The sequence below is a fragment of the Gopherus evgoodei genome, chromosome 8, assembly GCF_007399415.2.
Source record: "Gopherus evgoodei ecotype Sinaloan lineage chromosome 8, rGopEvg1_v1.p, whole genome shotgun sequence".
Classification (NCBI taxonomy): Eukaryota; Metazoa; Chordata; order Testudines; family Testudinidae; genus Gopherus; species Gopherus evgoodei.
The window spans coordinates 97,364,421-97,386,117 of record NC_044329.1 but is presented as its reverse complement, the minus strand read 5'-3'; the positions used below and the strand labels follow the sequence as shown (position 1 = coordinate 97,386,117).

Genomic DNA, 21,697 nt, shown 5'->3' with positions numbered 1-21,697 from the left:
ATCCGCAAAAAGAACAGGAGTACTTGTGGCACCTCAGAGACTAACAAATTTATTTGAGCATATGCTTTCGTGGGCTACAGCCCACTTCATTGGATGCATAGAATGGAATATATAAGAAGAGTATATATAGGATGCATAGAATGGAACATATAAGCACTGGGACTCTAGTAGGGGATTTTTCTGGGTGGTAGGGTTATACTCATGTTGCTGTTAGTGTAAGGCTTTCAGTGAAACAGTTAGAAAGATCTGTTAGGTCTTTTTTGTCATGCATTTTGTCATGGGTGTCAGAACCTGGGCTTGGCGCTCTTTTATCTTGTTAGTACAACTCTGAGTAAACAAATTAGCTATATAAATAACAATACAAACAAGTGCTCTTTATTAACTTTAAAATGTCAGTTATTGGAACTTTTTTGCAGAAAGTTATCTTTAAATTTGCAAAAAAATTTAATTAACTCCTTTTACTCTTAGAATATCTTGAGGAATCACTTTTCAAGAATGATAGGGCCAAAATCCAACATTGCTCAACAAATACTTTTAAACTACCCTTGAAAATACTATCCACGTTGCAAACTAAGGGATGTAACTGCTCTTTAGCTACACTGAGCCTCAGCCAGCCAACAAAATAGCTGACCCTCTGAAGTATTTCTAAAGCACCTAAACACCATAAAATAAACACCAAAAATAAAATTAAGAACCACTCTAAATTTGCCTATGAAACGTCCAGCTAGCCTTCGTTCAACTACACTAAACCAACCCCATACAGCAACCCAGCTGTTCCAACTGGAATAGTCCGTATGTTAACACTCTGCCCTAGTTCCCTGCCTGGCCCACCGTCTAAAGGCCATGTGGTTTCTCAGCCACTCTCAGGGCAGCTGGTACTATATAAGTAGTACTGTTATATATTTTAGGAATTCAAATCCCAAGGTGGACAGGTTTTAAAAATGTATTAGTATTAACTTTTTTAAAGATTCAGGAGTTCTCTCTCAGCACAAAAACTTCTGGCAGGAGAGGGGGATTGACTTCTCATCAAAGATCACAGTGGGTGAGAGAACAATGGTGGCTGGCAAGATTCAGAGGCAGCAGGATGCATCTAAAACTGGTTGATTTTTTTCAGTAAAAAAAAGTCTTTTGATTAAAAAAAAGTCCTGCAGAAATGTGTCAATCTCGGTTGAAACTTTTCATTTTTCAAAGCAATTTCATTTTTTTAATTTTGTGTTGGTAGGGAAAATCCCACTTTCTCTCCTGTCTTTTAGTTCTCACTACCCCTCATCAAAAACTGAGAGAAAACCTAGTGTTTTTTCCACACCAGTGGAATTTAAAAAAAACCAAAACCTTGTTTTGAAAAGTTTCCATTGAAAAACCAAATATTTCATCAAAAACTGCAAATGAAACAAAATGTTCCTTTTGAAAGAATTCATGAAATATACTTACCTTTTTTCAACCTGATTGATATGAGAGTGAGAATTCTTAGGCCATCCTGAGTGTGCATGCACACAGACTGGTGTGGCAGAAACAGCAGGAAGAGCTGCCATCCTGGTAGGATGTATCATAACAGCCACAGCCCCTTCCAATATCAGGTTCCCAAATCTTCCAATTGCTGATATTGGTCCCCTGTTGTTAGGGCCAGCGCTTCCATTTAGGCGGCCTAGGCAATTGCCTACGGTGCCAGGATTATTGGGGGGCGGCATTTTGCCGGGGGGGGCGGCAGGTGGCTCCAGTTGACCTGCCTCAGTCGTGCCTGCGGAGGGTCCCCTGGTCCCACGGTTCCAGTGGAGCTGCCGCACATTCCTGCGGATGGTCCGCTGCTCCCATGGCTCCGGTGGACTTCCCACAGGCACAACTGCGGCAGGTGAACCAGAGCCGCGGACCAGCGGACTCTCAGCAGGCACGACTGCGGCAGGTCCACCGGAGCCACGGGACCAGCGCACGGGGCGGCGAAATGACCATGCGCCTAGGGCGCTAAAAAACAGTAGCACCAGTCCTGCCTGTTGGGTTATAAGAATGGAAGCAGGCAGGGAAATTTGGAGACAGAGTGAACTGCCGTTGCAGCCCTATACACAAGCACAGCAAACCCTAATTATTTTGAGAAATGGGGCCATGACAAAAATGTCCTGGCTTTCCCTACCGAGACAGCGCACAGATCTGGTATGGCTGTGGGCAGAGAGTCATTCCCGTTCTGAACTGAAGGCTTAGCTTCACGTCCTTCGGAGCTTGGAATGTGAATTTCTGAAGGAGGGCAGTGAAGAACAGGAACAACTCTATTCTAGCCAGCGGCTCACCAAGGCAACCGCGCTTTCCTGAAAAGAAGACAGTTGTGCACGTCAGCCAGAGGATTCTTGTCAGAACAGTTTGGGTCTCAGGACAAATGAGGCGTTACACAGCAGCAATTTTGGAACAGCAGGGAAGAAGAGATGGATTTGTCATCAGTTCCTCCCTTCTGAGTCACTTTTTTCTGTTTTTAGTACTAAATTTTCCTTCACTCAAGTTTACATTAATAATAACAGTATCGCTGTAATTCCTTCTACTAACAGAAACAATCATGTTTGATAGCTCTTGCATGATCAACCACTTCTCTGCAAAGCTAGCTGAGGCCTAATCTACACACATTTTTATACCAGTATAACAATGTCTTTATACTAGTGCCTAACTTCAGCATAGCTTACTTCCCTTCCCATAACTGCAGCCACATTAGAAAAGCTGTGATGTTTTAACTTATATTGATTAAAAAAGAAAATCACACCCCTAACTGACAAAAATCTAGGAGGCATGTATACTAATATAGTTAAAGCTCTACAATTTCTGTGTCTAGCTGATGTCTTACTTCCCTAACAGTCTCAGCTACACACAGCTGTATTATTTCTGAATTAAAAAGTTTAAATTAAATAACATAGGTGAGGTGTAATCTTTTCCTGGCTTAGCTTCTCAGTGACATAACACATGGCCTGCTGAACACACACAGGTCTAGTCAGCATTATTTCTAAAGAAGGGACTGTGTGTCCTTGAATCTACACTGGGTGGGTGGGGGGAATTTATCTAAATTACACAATTTCAGCTACGTGAATAACATAGCTGAAGTTGACGTACTTAGATCTACTCACTGCGGTGTCTTCACTGCGGTGAGTCAACTGCTGCCGCTCCCCTGTTGACTCTGTCTGCGTCTCTCAAGGCGGTAGAGTACAGGAGTCAACGAGAGAGCACTCGGAGGTCAATTTATGGCATCTAGACTAGACGCGATAAATCGAACCCCACCGGATCGATTGCTGTCCGCCGATCCAGTGGGTAGTATAGACATACCCTTAGTTTCTGTATAAACCACTTAAAAAGAAAAAGGTTTACATACTTTCCTTAGCCACAACAGCGAATACTAATATTGCTTGTTCTTTTAATTGGCAAGAAAGCTCGCTAGACCTGTATATAAACAAGGCTTGTGCAAACCTGTCAATCCCTGATTCACATGCATTTTTGTTTCAGGAACTTAATGCTAAAGCTCTTATTGATTTAAATTGTGTGGGACCAGCCCTTAATGAGTCCAAGTGAGGGAGAATACACCACATTCTATGGTAAAATGTTCTAAAGATTGATTGGTTTTTATGACGGTGCTTCAGGGATCTCCCACACTTTTATCATCTTTACCATGTTTATTCCCCCTGCTGACTCTCCCTACAAGTGAAAAGAAGTGGTAAAATGTGAGGACAGCTATTCCTTCTGTCCTCACTCCTACATTCCCAACAAGTGAGGCAGGCTACTTTCTCTTTGTGCCACCTTAGGGTATGTCTACACTGGAGCTGGCGCACTAATACTAGAAGCGTATCCGTTGTGTCATGAGCAGCTAGCCACCCAAGTATATTCTGAGGGTATTGGAAGGGGGTGTACTCGGGATGGCTAGTCCATCCAGCTGCATGCACCACCATGGCTATGCCTCTGTTTTTAGTGCACTAGCTCACTCTGAGCTAGCATGGGCTTATCACCCCCACAAAGAAATTACACCTCCAGCTCCAGTGTACACATATCCCGGAGGGTAGCAGAGCTGAGGCCGCTCTTTGCTGTTGTTGTGTCGAGCCTTGTTCTAGGAGAGAGCACTTCCTCAAGAATGACGTGCCCTCTACCTATGAAAAAACTGCACAATCCAGAATCCCAGCCCTGGGACACAAACTCTGGTCAAGGTTTTCATTTCTGAGCTTTCCATTTTCCATGTGCCTCTGTCACTTATAAATGCTGTGGGTTTTTCTAAACTGAAAATGAGAGAGGCCAAGACTTGGTGCTATAGTGCAAATGGACAGAGTCAGACACATCTCACCTGCAGAGAATGGCAGGAAAGTTTCTCTTTTCTTGAACTGACCATCCTCCAGGAAATGCTTAGGATTAAAAGTATGAGGGGTTTCCCACTCATTCTTGTCAAACAGCACTGATGTCAAATTGGGAATCAAAACGGTGCCCTAAAGAAAGAGAAATAAAGGAATTTAAACCTTCCCTGATTCCATTTTTATTTGTGACCTGCAAAGAGGCAAAAAAAAAGGGATCATGCCTTTCATTTTAATCTTTTATGATGTACAAAAAAAGGCACAAAAGGAGGTTGGTTTTTTTTAAAAAAGGATAATTTTCTAGCTAGTTCTTTACCTTACATTTATCTAGAATTTCAAATCTGGCTTTCCCTGGTTTTGCGGGTAATCTCTCTGGAGGTCCCAGAGAGAGAAGAATGGAAGCCATCACAGACTTTAGATGAAGGAGTGGACTGTTAATCTTTGAAGAAAGAGAGCTTTTCTCCCAACTGGTTTTTAAGAATTTCAGGTGTTAATATCACAACAGACAAACAAACCAAACTAACACTCATGTGCGCTAAAGTTCTTTTTTGCACTCCTAATTGCTATCTGCAGATAAAATGCACTCTCCCCCTGCTCCTGTGTAAAAATATTTCCCATAAGTTATATTAATGAAGGGTTACTATCAGCAGAATGGAAGGTTGCCACAGGCAATGGTCTCCTGCAGCACACTTGTTGGTAGAATGGTCCTCTGCCTGGCTGAGCTCCAGAATGAGCTCGCTGCCCTTGAGTGTGAGTTTGTCCCCATTTCACTGAGGATCGGTCCACAAGCTGGAGAAGAAGAATGCGCCCGTGTGTTAGGACCTGAGGAGAGCTTCCACTGAACATATTCCGGGAACGCTGGGGTAGGAATTCCAGACTGCTCCCTTCCATAGGGAGAAATTGTGGTTCAGCAGCATGGCTAGGTGAAGTCAGAAATGCTGCAGCTTGAGAGGAAAGCAGTTCAGAATTCAGGAGTGGCTGAAGATGAGATACGCCCCACCAGTAAAAAGAAGCAGCTGCTCCCATCTGCAGACACCAAGGCCCAGACCCTCAAAGGTATTTAGGCACATAATGCCCATTGATTTCCAGAAGAGCTAGGTGCCTAAATACCTTTAAGTCTCTGCGTCCAAGTGCCTGGCTGACCTTTCATGAGTCAATAGCCATAGTGGTGAACTTGTGCTGGACTTACTTCTTAGTCCTTTTACTATGGTTTCATACAATTAAAAATAAATAACTTACATCATGTTTTATGAAGACAGCCTGCAAAAGTCTGACCTAGATTTCAACTTCCTCAAAGCTTGAGAATGTGAGCATCCAAGGTTTTGGTTAAGGAATTTTAGCTCACTACAGAAATAGGGGCTACCTGTAAAATGCTGCTCTGGATCTCAGTTTAGTCCCAAAATGGGTTCAGATTCATAACTGGGTCTACTCCGAGGTGCGAAGGTGTTTCTATCTGGGACTTTGGTTTGGGCTCATCTCTTAATTTCTTAAACCAAGATAAGACGTGAAAACTACATTCCTTCCAGCTTACTTTTGGCACATAGAATCCGGCCAGTGTTGTGTCACTAGTTGCCATTCTGGGCACATTTAAAGGCACGATGTTGCTTATCCTTTGCACTTCATGAATAACTGCATTGGTGTATGGCATGTTGTCCCTGTCGTCCATGGCTGGCTGGCGAGACTGGCCAATCACTGCGTCAATCTCCGCTTGCACTCTTTCTATGAAAGGAGCAGAGTTCACCATTGTTCCAAGAATAATATGTTCTTGGAACAAGCTTAAGTTGTGCAGGGTTTAGAGTTCATTGTTTTTAAGTCTATACCTAATAAAGCTTGATTCAAGCATTGGAAACAGCATCAGTGAGCAATGTGGAGATCTGAACATACAAATACATAAGAAAACTACAGCTGGTTAGCCTGAGACAAATGCAACTGTAACGTGGTAAGAGGAATTTTAAAATCTAATGTAGGCATAATAGGAAGACCTCCTTTACAACCTATATGGAAGGCAAGAGGTATTCACTCCACTTCTCAAAATCAAATGTAAAGGCATTATCAATAAGTATTTTGTCCCTATTCAAAATAGCAAAGTCAATTACAGGGCTGACCCAAGAGATATTGGAGCATGAAAATATTTATCTGCTGGTTTTCTGTGTTAGGCAAGACTCAATTTTTGGGGGGTACAGGGTTATTCCAGCAGCTTGCAAAGAGTCCAAGGAATGCACCTATTTTGCATTAAATGAAGCAGATTATATCTGCCATTATTTTCAACAAAGGTCCCCAGTGGAGCCTCCATGGGTCAAATCTCAAGGCTGAAAAGGACACTGACTGTGTAGCACCTTTTAGAAATCCACAAGCCACATTTACAGAATTAAATGATTTTCCCAATGTCTCACAGGAAATCTGAGGCAGAGCCTGGACCAGGACTTGGATATCCTGAGTCCCAGTCCTCTTAATTAGCCACAAGGCCATCTTCCTCCTTAATCGAGGGTATTGCAACTATGGATTGCACTCCGTGCCCTTGCAGCAGTTGGTGGAGGTGTAACTGAGGGCAGAAAAAAGAAACTATTCCAATAAAAGAAAGGCTTTCTGTATGGGGAAAAATGATTACTGTGGGAAGAAAGCAGCTTTGCACAGAGATTTCATAAATCAACAGTCTGAGTTCTGTGAAAAGTCCCCGATGTGGCAAGGGTTAAGGGTAGAAATTCAAGAGCTCTTAAGAGATTAGAAATATAAACCATTACCACTTACCTTGAACGTCTGGATATAGGGCCATGTACAGCAGAGCCCAGCGGATGGTTGTAGACGTCGTCTCAGTTCCAGCAAAAAAAAGATCCAGTGTGGAAAATATCAGATTTTCTTCACAGAAACTAGAATCAGCATCGGCCTTGGAACAAAGATATATGTGGGTGGGACTACAACAATATTTATTAGTATTATACAAAGCCATGGAAACATCATTCTAGGCTCAATTCTGCAAGGTGCCGGGCGCCCTGAATTTCCATTGCCTTCAGTGAGAGTTGAGAGTGCCAGGACAGCACCATTAGAGAGAAAGACTGTACTTTTAGCATCATTCTTGAGAGTGAAAAGTTTGAGCTGATTTTAGGTCTGAGCAGAGGTCCTGCTGAAGTGAATGAAAGACTCCCATGCACTTCAACTGGCTTTGGGTCTGGCCCCTAAGGCACAGGTAACCTTACATTTTAGGGCCCAAATCAGCAAAGTGCTCAAGCATCCGAGTAGTCCCACTGACTGCTCTCCACGGCTCAAAGGAAAACATGTGCTTAAAGGCTTTGCTGAATCAGTTCTTTCCTACCTAGGGTTTCTAGCTGTTAACTAATGGAGGGTCAGATGCTCAGACAACTCAATTGGTGAGCCCTGTTACTGTCATTCTACTTCTAATTTTTAAAACACAGAAGTGGTTTGTTCCTGTTCACTTTGTTCTTTGCTCTCTTACCTTTGCTATTTCCTTCAGATAACAGTCAATGAAGTCTCTGGTTTCAGATGGATTCCAGTCCTCTCTGTGCTTTGCAGTCATTTCCCTCACAAAACTCTTCAATTTTTCCCAGTTATTAAAAATGGTGTGATGGGGTCCAGGTATCCACTTCATCATGGTGGGGAAGGAGTTATACAGCTTTTGACATACAGAGAGAACACAATACATTTTAGCCTAGTTTTAGAAACATGCATCTCACGGTTTAATACACCCACATGCATTCTGCTAAAGACACTGTGTTTATTAAACTACATTGATACATAATTGTATTATGGATGTGCTCAGAGCCCTCAACTGAGATCAGGACCCCAGTTTGGTAGGCACTTGACAGATACTTAACAGTGAGTCCCTGACCGGAGGAGCCTAGTATCTAAAGAGACAGGAGAGACAAAGAGTGAGAGAAAGGAAATATTATCATAATTTTACAGAGTGAGAACTGAGGCAGAGAGATATTAAATGACTTGGCCAAGACAGCACAGGCACTGTTACCAAGCCAGAAAATGAGGCTAGGGGTCCTGAGTCCCAGTGCAGCGTTTTAACCACAAGCCCGTTCTTTCTTGTTAAGATATGCACTGTCTTCTCAGCCCTCTGCTGTGACTGCTGGCCTGCTCACCAGCTACTGCTCCTGTTGCTTTGGCGACCCTACAGGACAATGTGCTCCATTGCCTGAGGCAGTGCAGCAGCAGCACTTCAGATGGCTGAATGGCCACCCTGCTAACGACGGGTTGATTTACCAGTGAGGAAGGATATAAAAGTCACGATGTCAGAATCTGGCCTCACATTCTGACACATGATGTTGATAATATTGATGTTACCACAGTTTTTATTGGAGATTGGACTTTGGTATTGGAGGGTTTGTAAAACACATGGAAGACTGCCTGGGCCCAGCAACATGAGCAGATAGATGCAGACACTGTGTTTTGCCTCTCAATATGACTGCTGCTGCAGTAGCAGGATTATGTCTCATCTCAGCCACTACTGTGCTGAACCGGGAGGCAACAAGAGGAGCAAGGTCCAACAGGGGCTGGATAACAATGTGTCCCTGGAAACCACGATTGCCCCTTTTTACAGGGCCAGTGTCAATGAACCAGCACCATTATGAAACACAGTTGTTTGTTCCTACAAATGGGGCCACCTGAAGAAGCTGCCAGCTGGACGAGCCTTTGACCCTTACAGAGGTTGGCTGTGCCTCCGGAGGTCACCTCCCACCAGGCCTGTTGTGTAATGACACCCTGCCATCCTCACTGCCGCAAGAGTATCAAGCAAATCTACCCCTGCCACACAGGTCCTTGAGCCAACCCTCCCCTGAGCACAGAGTCCAATGCACAGTGTGACAGCAAGGAAGGGAGTTGCTTGGGAGCAGCGAGGATTTGGCACCTTTTCTTCTTCCTCTCTCCTACACACTCTCCCTGATGCCCACTGAAACAGCCCACTGGGCCATCAGCCCCGTTAGAGATCACGTTAAGTGCCTGTAGGGTGGCGGCACTGGTATAGAAAATCAGGTTTGAGGATCTTCTGGCACAATACCTTCAGGGAGGCCAGGTGAAAAAGACTAGCTGAAGGGGGAACTGAGGTGGAGAGAGATTTGTTGGGGAAAATGAGAGCATGGACGCCGCAATCAGGCTATCATAGAAGTGAATCTGGGACAACGCTGTCACACTCAGCCCTGCTTCCAGTGAAACTGCTCAGGGTTTTGCCATTGTTTTCATATGTTTAAAGTCAAAATCAAACAAGCTCACCTGGCTCCAAATACTTCCCTGGAGGCACAACGTCTCATCAATCAACCGCAGTAACTTCTGGAAGTGACTATCATGATATTCAAACCGGTCCCCAAAAGTGACAGAACAAATTATGTTGGAAACAGCATTGTTAATTTTAAAGTGAGGGTCAAAAGGTTGCCCTAGAAGAGAAAATGGGAGAAATTGGTGGTGTTCTGGTTTCTTAGAAAAGGAGAAGAAAGTTGTTGACAGACATAAACTATTTGATGTGTCTGAAATCCATGAATAAAACCTGAACGTATGCATATATCACATACTTGTCCATATCCCTTGAGCAACATTTGGTGCATAGTAACCTATCTGACTATTGAAAAACTGTTAAACACATAGATGGGATCAGCTGCATTTTGATGCATGCAGCATATCAAATCTACCAGTTCAAGTCAGTTTTTGCTATGTATAGAGACATTTATATTTTTTCATACAGGTCTCTGCCTTTGTTATAGTGTAGGGAGGTTTTACATATATGTGATTAGGAACCACTTTCTCTCCATGGTCATTAATCTTGGCAATGAACATTTTTGTGGGCCTGTTTTGTAAATTTGTGTGGCTACATTGATGCTGACAACTCAGCATTTAGTGCCATTACTAACCGATATAAAAACATGAATCCCAAACACCACCAAACTTTTGGATCCGTATCCAGATCTGGACCATGGCACTAAGGTTCATACATGGCTAATGGGCTAAGCCAAATCCCTCATCTGAACTGAGTGTTAGGAAAGATCTTAGATTCAAACCTCATGTTTCAGGCACATCTCTGTTATTTCACGTTCATTGCCAAAGAAGAGCTACAATTTTTGACAGAATAATTAAAGTGTCATTCTCTCTAGTTCTCACCTTTTTCTTCCTCAATTGCATCTGTGAGGTATCTGCTCTCCTCCTGTATTCGTTCTTCTAAACTCCTCTTCCCCAGGCCAAAGTTTCTTAGAGTTGATAAAGCAAATCTTCTATGTTGTTTCCAACTATGTCCATTAGAGAAGATTAATCCTGGGGTGAAAAATGACATCTGGTATATTGTAATGGTCATTAGAAGGTTAGAAAACTTGAACCCTCCTTTCCTTTTTCAAGTTTAAGTGAGGCCTGGCTATCTTTCCACAAGATATTTTCTTCTGTTCTGTTTGCCATGCTCATCACTGTTACAGGGCCGCCCAGAGGGGGGGACAAGTGGGGCAATTTGCCCCGAGCCCCGCCGGGGCCCCCGGCCTCATGAGACTGTCTGATACTCCTCCGGCCCCGGCACCTCAGCGTGCTGTCAGGAGGAGCAGCCCCAGACAGTACAGCAGCAGCCTGAGCATTGCCTCCTTCCGCTGAGACAGAGCCCCGAGCTAAGCGGGCGAGGCTGAGAGCTCCGCTCCCACTGGAGCCACGCTGCAGCACTGTCCAGGGGCCAAGCGCTGAGGCTCCAAAAGAGGGGATAGGCGTGGCGGTAACCCAGCCAGGAACACCCCTGGATAGCGCTGCAGCAGCAGCGTGGCTCCCGAGGGGCCAGAGCTCCGCCTTCTTCCGCTGAGTCAGAGCCGCAGCCGCGCGATAAGGGGGCAGGGCTGTGATCTCCAGTCACGCCGTAGCCACGCTGCTGCAGTGTTGTCGAGGGCAGCTGCTGGGCGCCAAAGTGGCTGAGGCTCTGAGAGTGGGGAGACCAGGAGAGGCAGGGGTAAACCACATGGTGGGGGCAACACATGGGGTATGTTAGAGAAGGGAGACCAGGAGAGGCAGGGGTAAGCCACATGGGGAGGAGCGGGGGGAATACATGGTGTACATAAGGAACTTTTAAATTAACTACCCTGAGATGGTTTGGCTCACAGAAACCCGCTGGGAGCTGCCACCACCTCACCTGATATGCTCAGAGACTACTTATTTTATCCCTGCTTTCTCTGCCCGGTCAGGACCCCAGCACCCTGTCTTCCTGAGACAGACCCATCCATCTGCTCCAACAAAGACCCAAGGTCTGAATTACTTGCCCCAAAGCTGCAGGTTTACCTGAAAGCTGCTAACAAAAGTGCTCCTGTTTTTAACTCTCAGAGGACCAACTCCCAATGGGGTCTGAACCCAAATAAATCCATTTTATCCTGTATAAAGCTCCTGCAAGGTAAACTCATAAACTGTTCGCCCTCTATAACACTTATAGAGAGAGCTGCACAGTTGTTTGCTCCCCCAAGTATTAATACATACTTTGAGTTAATTAAGTAAAAAGTGATTTTATTAAATACGGAAAATAGGATTTAAGTTGTTCCAAGTACTAACAGCCAGAACAAAGTAAGTCACCAAGCCAAATAAAATGTGCAAATCTATGGCTATGGCTACACTTGAAACTTCAAAGTGCTGCCGCGGCAGCGCTTTGAAGTGTGAGTGTGGTCGCAGTGCCAGCGCTGGGAGAGAGCTCTCCCGGCACTGCGCGTACTCCACACCCCTTACGGGTGTAGCTTGCAGTGCTGCGGCACTGTTTACACTGAGGCTTTACAGCACTGTATCTTGCAGCGCTCAGGGGGGTGTTTTTTTCACACCCCTGAGCGCAAAAGTTGCAGCGCTGTAAAGCGCCAGTGTAGCCATGGCCTATGTCTAATCAAAGTAAATAAAGATAAGATCCTCACCAGTTCCAGAATGCTCCCTTTTACACACTAATCTCCTTTTAGCCTGGGTCCAGTAATCACTCGCACCCCCTGTAGTTACTATTCTTTGCTCCAGTTTCTTTCAATTATCCTTGGGGGTAGGGAGGCTCTCTCTTTAGTCAGCTGAAGACCACCATGGAGGGGTCTCCCAAGGGTTTAAATAGACATTTTCTTGTTGATGGACTGGAGACCTCTCACTTGTATGCACTCACAGTCCAGCTCCAAGATGGAGTTTAGGAGTTACCTGGGCAAGTGACATGTTCATGCATGACTCACAGTTTCTTACTAGGTAGCAGCCGTGGGTCCTCAAGTAGACTTCTTATCTGGATTGGAGCATTCCAAGATCCATTGTCCTTTTTTTTGTCTCTTGATTAGGTACTTAACTTCAACATTCCTTTCTCCAGAAACTGACCAAATGCTCTACTAAGGTTATTTAGAAATCAAGCCAGTACACAGCCAATATTTTGAATTAAAAAATGATACATGCATGCAGCTAGGATTAATAGATGAATAGATTCAGTGGATCATAGCCTTTATATATATATGTTACATAACATATGTAGCATAGATTCAGTATATCGTATTCTAGTTACGTCATATTCCCATAAAGCATTATGCGGTACGGTGTCCCACTAACAAAATGAAAGATACCAAGGGAATTAATTTGTTTGCAGGTATCATCACATAGTCAATGATTGTGGGGTTAGAAAAATGAAACGTACATATCTTTCAGGATTTAAGAAGAGAAAGCAGAAGATAGCTAGACAGACGCAAGAAGAAAAGGGAAAAATAACTCTTCACAAATTTCTTCAGGCACAATCCAAGTCAAGTCAGTTGACTGAGTTGAGCGATGTTCACATTCAAGGCTCTTCAGAGGTGGGAAGTGAAAGTGGTGTTGTAAGAGAAAAAGAAAAGGAAGTATGTGAGGAATCCGAAATATTAACACATTCAGAAAACAGTTTTATGGTTGTTGTGGAGGAAGAGAAGGAAATCCAGCCTCTTTGGATAGACAATGGAGAACACAGCAGTAACACTGCTACAACTGAGAAACCGGTACAGTCAACTAGTCCTGCTGCTATAGGTGGGAATGACAAAGAAGAGTTGTGCAGTAATGACCCAGCCTCTTGGAAGTACCTAGATATAAAGAAAAGAGATCTTATTGTATTGAAGGGTCCACCACAGAAGCCCAAAACCTTTCCTCGTGATTCTTTTGGCAGGAAATTGCCAATAACCCTTTTTTCTAAACATCTGAGTAATGGCGAATCTATTGAAAGAGACTGGATGGTGTGGAGTAAAGATGCTGCAGCAATATTTTGTTTTCCCTGCAGTCTCTACAGAAGTGAAACTCAAACTAAGCACTTACAGCACTCAAAATTTGTCAAAGGTGGAATTGCAGATAATTGGAAAAAGATTTACGAGAAAATCAAAAATCATGAAGAAAACGCTTCACGTTTGAGCAATTAAATTAAGTGGAAGGAATTATTTCAGACACTCAGTGATAAAAGAGGCATTGATGCAGCAGTACAACATAGTATTAAACAGGAGGAGGAAAAATGGCGTAAAATATTAACTGCCATTGTTGATGTAATTCTTTTCCTAGCAAAGAATAATCTGCCATTTCGTGGTAGCCATTCTACTGTTGATTATGATGACTATGGGCTTTTCTTGTCAACACTGAAGCTTGTGGGCAGGTACAATCCTGAGGTGAAACAACATCTAGAGATGGTAGCTCAATGCAGAGAGTCTGGTCGAAGAATGCAGGCTCACTATCTGTCATGGTGTAGTCAGAATGAGTTCTTGAAACTGTGTGGGGAGAAAGTTTTAAACTCTGTTCTTGAAGAGGTAAGAAAAGCCCGATATTTCAGCATTGTTGTTGATGGTACACCTGATGCTTCACACACAGAGCAGTTAGTTTTTATTCTCAGATATGTGATGCAAAAAGACCGAAATTGGGATGTGAATGAAAGATTTGTTAAACTAGTAGATTTTGAAAAGAAGACTGGGGCAGATATCGCAGAACAGATAAAGAGGTTTTTAAAAGAATGTGACTTAGAACTATCTTGGTGCAGAGGGCAGGGATATGACAATGCCTCTAACATGTCAGGAAGATTTCAGGGAGTAAAGACAAGAATTTTGGAAGAAAATGCCCAAGCCTATTTCTCTCCATGCAGCGCTCACACGCTGAACCTCTGTGGCACCCACGCTATGGAAACCAGTGTAGAGGTAAAAACATATTTTGGAAATGTTCATAAACTCTATAAAGTATTTGCTCTTAGCCCTGCGAGATGGAAAATTTTGCAGACTACTGCGAATATATCTCTTCACTCTGTATCTAAAACTAGGTGGAGCGCAAGAGTTGATGCTGTTTGCCCCCTAATCAAAAACCACACAGGCGTGCTGGAAAGTTTAATTAAAATTGAAGAAGAGTTTCATTTACCTCCTGAAATCCAGGCAGATGTTGACTGTTTGATTAAGTGGCTTAAGTCTTTTGAATTTGTACTTCTTACTACAATATGGTTTAAAGTGCTTCAGTGTATTGATGATAAGAACAAGGTCCTACAAAGCTCCAAATTAACAATGGAAGAGGGAGCTAAACACGTGAGCAACTTAGTCAAGGAAATTCAAACATTGAAAGATTCTTGGCCAATTTTTTTAAAGAAGCTAAACAAGTCGCTTCAAGCCTTGGCATTGACCCAAAAATGAAAAGTGACTCAAGGATTCGGAAGAAAAAGCAATTCTTTGATGACACAGGGGATGCAGACTATACATTTGACTCTTGCCATATTCAGTTCAAAGCACAGGTGTTCTTCCTGTCAATGGATTTGCTTCTATCAGAGCTAGGAGGTCTTGGCGAAAGAATGGCTGAAGTCTCAAATTTATTTTCACCTATTTTGTTTCTGTCAGATACAGTGGATGAATCTTCTATAGAAAATTTTGTTGACACTTTGGCCACAGCATATCCAAAAGACCTCCAGAGAGAAGATCTTAAAGAGGAACTTAGAATCTTTTACAAGATAAAAGACGATTCCAACTTAAGAGTTGATGGACATATAACCTCTGCACTTACACTTCTTAATGCTCTCTTCAAAAAAGGGTTGGAAAATGTGTTTCCACAGATTTGTATTTGTTTACGCCTACTAATAGTGTTGCCAGTGTCAGTAGCATCAGGAGAGCATGCATTTAGTAAGCTAACATTGATTAAAAATCGTTTGCGTTCAGCCACTGAGCAGGAAAGGCTCAACCATTTGCTCACTTTGAGCACAGAATATGAAATGGCCAGCGACATAAGTTTTGATGACATTATTAATGAGTTTGCCAAAATGAAAGCAAGGAAAAAAATTGCAACTTGTGATTACTTTGAGCAAGAGTGTTGGGAAGCTTAAGATGACCAGCAGTATTCATAGACTCATAGACTCATAGACTCTAGGACTGGAAGGGACCTCGAGAGGTCATCGAGTCCAGTCCCCTGCCCTCATGGCAGGACCAAATACTGTCTAGACCATCCCTAATAGACATTTATCTAACCTACTCTTAAATATCTCCAGAGATGGAGATTCCACAACTTCCCTAGGCAATCTATTCCAGTGTTTAACTACCCTGACAGTTAGGAACTTTTTCCTAATGTCCAACCTAAATCTCCCTTGCTGCAGTTTAAGCCCATTGCTTCTTGTTCTATCATTGGAGGCTAAGGTGAACAAGTTTTCTCCCTCCTCCTGATGACAGCCTTTTAGATACCTGAAAACTGCTATCATGTCCCCTCTCAGTCTTCTCTTTTCCAAACTAAACAAACCCAATTCCTTCAGCCTTCCTTCATAGGTCACATTCTCAAGACCTTTAATCATTCTTGTTGCTCTTCTCTGGACCGTCTCCAATTTCTCCACATCTTTCTTGAAATGCGGTGCCCAGAACTGGACACAATACTCCAGTTGAGGCCTAACCAGCGCAGAGTAAAGCGGAAGAATGACTTCTCGTGTCTTGTTTACAACACACCTGTTAATGCATCCCAGAATCACGTTTGCTTTTTTTGCAACAGTATCACACTGTTGACTCATATTAAGCTTGTGGTCTACTATGACCCCTAGATCTCTTTCTGCCATACTCCTTCCTAGACAGTCCCTTCCCATTCTGTATGTGTGAAACTGATTGTTCCTTCCTAGGTGGAGCACTTTGCATTTATCTTTATTGAACTTCATCCTGTTTACCTCAGACCATTTCTCCAATTTGTCCAGTGTTGCCAGTGTTAGGCCTAAAACTTCCGGAAGCTTTATAGAGTGAGTTTTGTAAAATTATCTTTAAAAAGCAAGCTTTGCAAAATTAAGTTACAACTTGTGCTCAAAAGACACCTACAACCAGGCAACATTTTATGCTGACTCCCATGTAGTAAAATAGGTCATGCCCATGGGTACAGCTTATTAAGACCACCTTTGAAACTTGTGGTTAAGTCTGGGTTGCCCAAGCTGCTCAACTGGTACTGACACTATAGTATTAGGAATGGTAGTGTCGGGATAATTTGATCTCTGATTATATTAATGCTGCAGTATTAAAAATAGTAGTAAAAGTTTAATACTAGTGTTGTTTAGAAGTAGTAGAAAATTGGCAATTTATAGCATCTTTGTTTATACTTAAGGTTATTAAGGGCAGGAATAGAACTTGTAAGGTTAATAGTTAATAAGCAATAATAGCTTTGCATGTATTCATGCCTGTCATCAGTAAAAACTGCCAATGTTAAGGACATGCTTTTATAATAGTAAGTAGCTAATGCATAACATTACCGGTACTTGTGCTTGTTTGCAGTATAATTTGGCATTTATATTAATCCTTATTCAATGCTGGTCTTTAATTTTTCTTTTCTTATTCTGTCTGTAATGCATTTATAGCCATAAGTCATTAAAAGCCTATCTTGAGGAATAATCAGTAGTTTTAATTTCTTTATACAGACACCACTTAACCTCATTACATCTGTGTTGAGTGGTGGGAAGTAGTGATCACTCAGAGCCCCATTTGGGCCCTGATGTGTGTCCCCTTTTCCTATATCTCTGCGCAACTGTGTAATGTTCTGAACAATTTGTAAGAAAACGATTTCATAAGAAGCATTATGTAATTGCAAATGTATACATAGCATTAAAGCATTTAATGTTTTCAAATAATGTATTTTGTATGTTTTCAAATTATTAAAATTTAATTTTGGAGTGTATTTGACTGGTTAGTTTTTACATTTACAAATACATGTTACTAGAATATTGCACCTTTTTTTTATGGAAGGGGCCCCCAAAATTGCTTTGCCCCAGGCCCCCTGAATCCTTTGGGCGGCCCTGCACTGTTATATCAGAGTGCCTGGGCTCTAGCAATGGTGGAGTCATGTCCAACATGCACAAGTTACACTTTTACAGAAGGTGTATAGAGCTGAGGTTCAAGGAAGTAGGCTGCAATGCCGACAACGAATGAGGTTGGAAGATGCAATTTTGAGGGATTTCAGAAGCCTAAATCCTCCCATTCTGACTCCTGCTGAAGGAAAACTTGCAAGAGACCATCCAGGATGGAAGTCCATTCTACATGCCATCACAGGTACATGGTAGTCATGATAATCTGCTGCTGCTGTCACCAGGAATATAGCAGTTGGAATGTAAACATGAGACGTCAATGAGACATGAGCACATGTGTAAGTTTTTGCAGAATTGAGGAAGTTACTAAGGCCCAGATCCTCAAAGGTATTTAGGTGCCTAACTCCCATTGATTTTACTAGAAGTTAGGCACCTAAACACCTTTGAGGATCTGGCCCTAAGTTACTACCCCAGAGCACACGTCAGTGAGACCGTTCATGTGCATAAGGTGAAGCCCATTTGTAAGTGTTTCAGGATTGGTGCCTTGATAATTAAAAATGTTACATCTAAAATACTTGAAGAAAAAGATAAGAAAAGAAACTCACCAAATGTACCGAAGATTTCGTAGATCAGAGGCATTTGTGGGCGATCAAGAAAGTATTCACCTCGATGGACAAGCACTTCCTTCACTAGCTGGAATCCATTTACAATCACAAATGTCAGGTTACCTAACTGCAAGCTGAAAATGTTGCCATATTTTCCAGCAAGCTGGAAAAAAAAATAAAAAGAGCATGTGGTTTAGTTCATATTTAATTTGTTTGATAACCAGAACTAGAGCCCATGTAATGACTACTTAATTAATAATAATAATAATTGTAAAAAAAAAGTATGTGTAGAACAAGAGCACTCAAGGGCCCGGCTGTTCAAACACTGATTAAAAAGAATGAGCTCACAAGTGGATATAACAGGTGGATGAAGCATGTAAATGGGGAGGAAAATGGGGTAACGGTAAAACAAGCATATCTAAGGACAATGAATGCCCTGTGCCTTTTCCTAGGGGATGTCAAAGTGAAACAGACCTACTGGTAAATAATAATTATTGAAAATCAGCCCACTCTAAGCTGAGAGGAGCAGACACCTTCCTAGCCGGTAGCAATACTGACTGCAGATACGTTGCCCTTCAGTGATCGTTATAGGGATGATAGTTGAAGGACAACATATCTGCAGTCGGTATTGCTACCAGTGAAGAAATCAACATTCTGGTTTAAACAAAACACACTCCAGTTCTGTCAGAAGCACTCCTTCCTTCTGGCCTACACCCACCTCAGGATAAACTACATAGCTCCCTGGGGCACTCAGGGGGTGTGACTGAAAGCTGCAGAGAACAAATTAGTGGCTTCCACAAAGGCCTGTGCGAAAGGAACCCATTCTAGTCCTCAGGGCCGGTGCAACCGTTTAGGCAAACTAGGCGGCAGTCTAAGGCGCCTAGTAGTTGGGGGCGCTTAAAAGCCCCCTCAGGCGAGAAAGCGGAGCGGAGGTGAGCTAGGGCGGGGGACGCGGGGAGGGCCACCCACAGTAACCGGGGAGAGAGGTGCACAGGGGAATCGCTCCCCGCCCCAGCTCAGCTCCACTCTGCCTCCTCCGCTGAGCACACAGCCCCCGCTCTAAGTCTCCTCCAATCGGCGCCGCAAGCCTGGGAGAGGCAGAGAATTAGAGCGACGCCGGCGTGCTCAGCGGAGCCGAGGAGAGCTGGGGTGGGGTCCCCAAGCAGGGTTAGCTGCCATGGAGGGAGTCGCCCCAGGCAGGGTTAGCTGCCTCAGAGGGGGGGGCTCCCCAGGCGGGGTTAGCTGCCGCGGGGGAGGGGGATCCCCAGGGGGGGTTAGCTGCCGCAGAGGGGGGGGGGCTCCCCAGGCAAGGTTATCTGCCATGGGGGGAGTCTCCCCAGGTGGGGTAAGCTGCCTCAGAGGGGGAGGGGGGGCTCCCCAGGCGGGGTTAGCTGCCGCGGGGGAGGGGGCTCCCCAGGCGGGGTTAGCTGCCACAGAGGGGAGGGGGGGGCTCCCCAGGCGAGGTTATCTGCCATGGGGGGAGTCTTCCCAGGCAGGGTTAGCTGCCGCGGGGGAGGGGGATCCCAAGGCAGGGTTATCTGCCATGGGGGGAGTCTCCCCAGGTGGGGTTAGCTGCTGCGGGGGGAGGGATCCCCAGGCAGGGTTAGCTGTTTCGGAGGAGGGGGATCCCAAGGCAGGGTTATCTGCCATGGGGGGAGTCTCCCCAGGCGGGGTTAGCTGCTGCAGGGGGAGTGGGGGGGCTCCACAAGCAGGGTTAGCAACCACAGAGGGGGAGTCTCCTCAGGCAGGGTTAGCTGCCTTGGCGGGGGATTTCTTGGGGGGGGGTACCTGCTGCAGGAGGGGGCTCCCCGAGCGGGGTTAGCTTCTGCCGATGGTGGGGACTCTCCTCGGGAGGGGTTAGCTGTGGCAGGGGGACTCCCCGGACAGGGTTAGCTGCCGCAGGGGTGGGGTAGGGGTCTCCCCGGGCGAGGTTAGCTGCCGTGGAGTGGGGGGCGGGCTCCCCAGGAGGTGGGCTGGGTTAGCTTCCGTAGGGGGCAGAGTTAGCTGGGGAGGGAGGGGTGCAAGGTGGAAGTTTCACTTCCTTGCACTGGCCCTGCTAGCCCTTACAAGGGAACAGCCCTCACAAGTAACCTTCCAAACTCCCTTCGGCTTCATAAGTCGCTTTCTAACCCTGATGAGCTCCCACTTAATCACATCCTCCCGCCTAGGGCAGGGTGCTTCCAACCCTTGCCCAACTCCCCATAACTTCCAACCCTTGCCCAACTCCCCGTACTCCATACAAGTGTTTACCAAACTTGCAATCTTCACAAACCTGTTTAAAAGCCTGTAATTAAATTCCCTCAAGCCCCTTCGAAATGTCACTGAAAATTCCCACACAACCTAGTTCCTTGTGAGCTCTTTCCAACCCTGATGAGCACCAACCTCAAATGCTACACAGCCCCTTCCAAGTCTCAGTCCTTCTATATTTGGTAACTTTTTATGAGCCTCTTCTTACCTGTAAGTCCTTGTGGGCCTGCTCCTGCACTGCCCAAGCCCCTGCACACATTGCAAGCCCCCTGTCACACTCACAACTTCCCACAAGCTACCTTCAAGCCATGGTACATTGTGCACTGCATCACACACTGCCATCCACACGTAATCAGGCCTCAATTCACTGATACATTAAATCTAATTTACACTGTACCCCAGCACAAGGCAGACAAACCTGGTGGATCCTGCCTCCTGAGGATTTCCATGTGGAAAGGAATCCACAGATGGATCCTAGACGCTGGCTGAGGGAAAAGGGGTTTGACCAGAGATTTCCCTGTGCTCTGGTGATCCTGGGCAGCAGGCTTCTGGACTGGCCCACTGGGACTGTTAGTAGCGGGTACAACTCAGAGCAGTATAGAGATGGCTCTAATTTATGCCAGGGACCAGAGCAGCACCTGGACAACCCCAAGGTCATGGCAATGCAGGGGTGGTGCCATCATGAGCTGTGCCACACATTCTTCTGGCACAGCTGAGGGTCTGACCCAGCATCTCTCTCACCCACTACTCCCTGGTTAAAAAAAAGCTCTTGCAAACAGAACTCCTACACTTGCTTCCCTTCCCCACTTACCTTCTCTACAGTTCTATGGGGCTGTTTGACATCAATATGGAGGATGTGGCCCAGGAACGGCAGGGGCAAAGGTCCTGGAGGGAAATTCTTTGGCCGTCTCTTTTTCATGTAATCAGCAATCAGCAGGAATAGGCCTAAGAACATGGCCAGTGTCTGAAAGGGCATGTTCTGCCAGAGCCACATTAACCCAGGGACAGCCTGCAGCGGCATCTTCCCCAGCCAGGTGCACCCCTGCAGCTGTAGGAGGGAGGAGTGATTGGGGTAGAGGGAAACCTGATAGCAGCAGGCACAGCCCTGCCCATCCACTTGCTGCTGACACTGGCGGAGGACAAAGTTTACAAGCAAAATCAACAGGCACAGCCCTGCCCATCCACTTACTGCTGACACTGGCGGAGGATAAAGTTTACAAGCAAAATCAACACACCCTCAAACAGTTACATAAGAGCTTTCGATGCCAGAGTCCTAACCCGGAAGCCCTACTAAGACCCCCTCTACTGGTTCCTTCAACTCATCAGCTAAGGTTTGTCAAATA

General features: G+C 44.7%; 1 protein-coding gene across 1 annotated transcript; it reads right to left on the bottom strand.

Annotated features, from left to right (window-relative positions):
- Positions 1–2,121: 2,121 nt before the first annotated feature.
- On the bottom strand, positions 2,122–21,456 carry LOC115656209 (cytochrome P450 2J2-like). Its single transcript, XM_030572620.1, has 9 exons — positions 21,166–21,456; positions 18,108–18,270; positions 10,410–10,559; positions 9,531–9,691; positions 7,753–7,929; positions 7,050–7,185; positions 5,833–6,020; positions 4,298–4,436; positions 2,122–2,297 (listed from the first exon to the last, which is right to left on the bottom strand). The coding sequence occupies exons 1-9, from the start codon at positions 21,373–21,375 to the stop codon at positions 2,122–2,124; spliced, it is 1,500 nt and encodes a 499-aa protein (XP_030428480.1). The 5' UTR covers positions 21,376–21,456.
- Positions 21,457–21,697: the final 241 nt, after the last annotated feature.

Coding starts and splice junctions, on each gene's coding strand:
- LOC115656209 (XM_030572620.1), bottom strand. CDS start 21,375: ATGCCGCTGCAGGCTGTCCCTGGGTTAATGTGGCTCTGGCAGAACATG. Junction 9,692..10,409: donor TGCAATTGAGGAAGAAAAAG/GTGAGAACTAGA, acceptor TTTCTCTTCTAG/GGCAACCTTTTGACCCTCAC. Junction 2,298..4,297: donor TTTCCTGCCATTCTCTGCAG/GTGAGATGTGTC, acceptor TCTTCTTTTCAG/GAAAGCGCGGTTGCCTTGGT.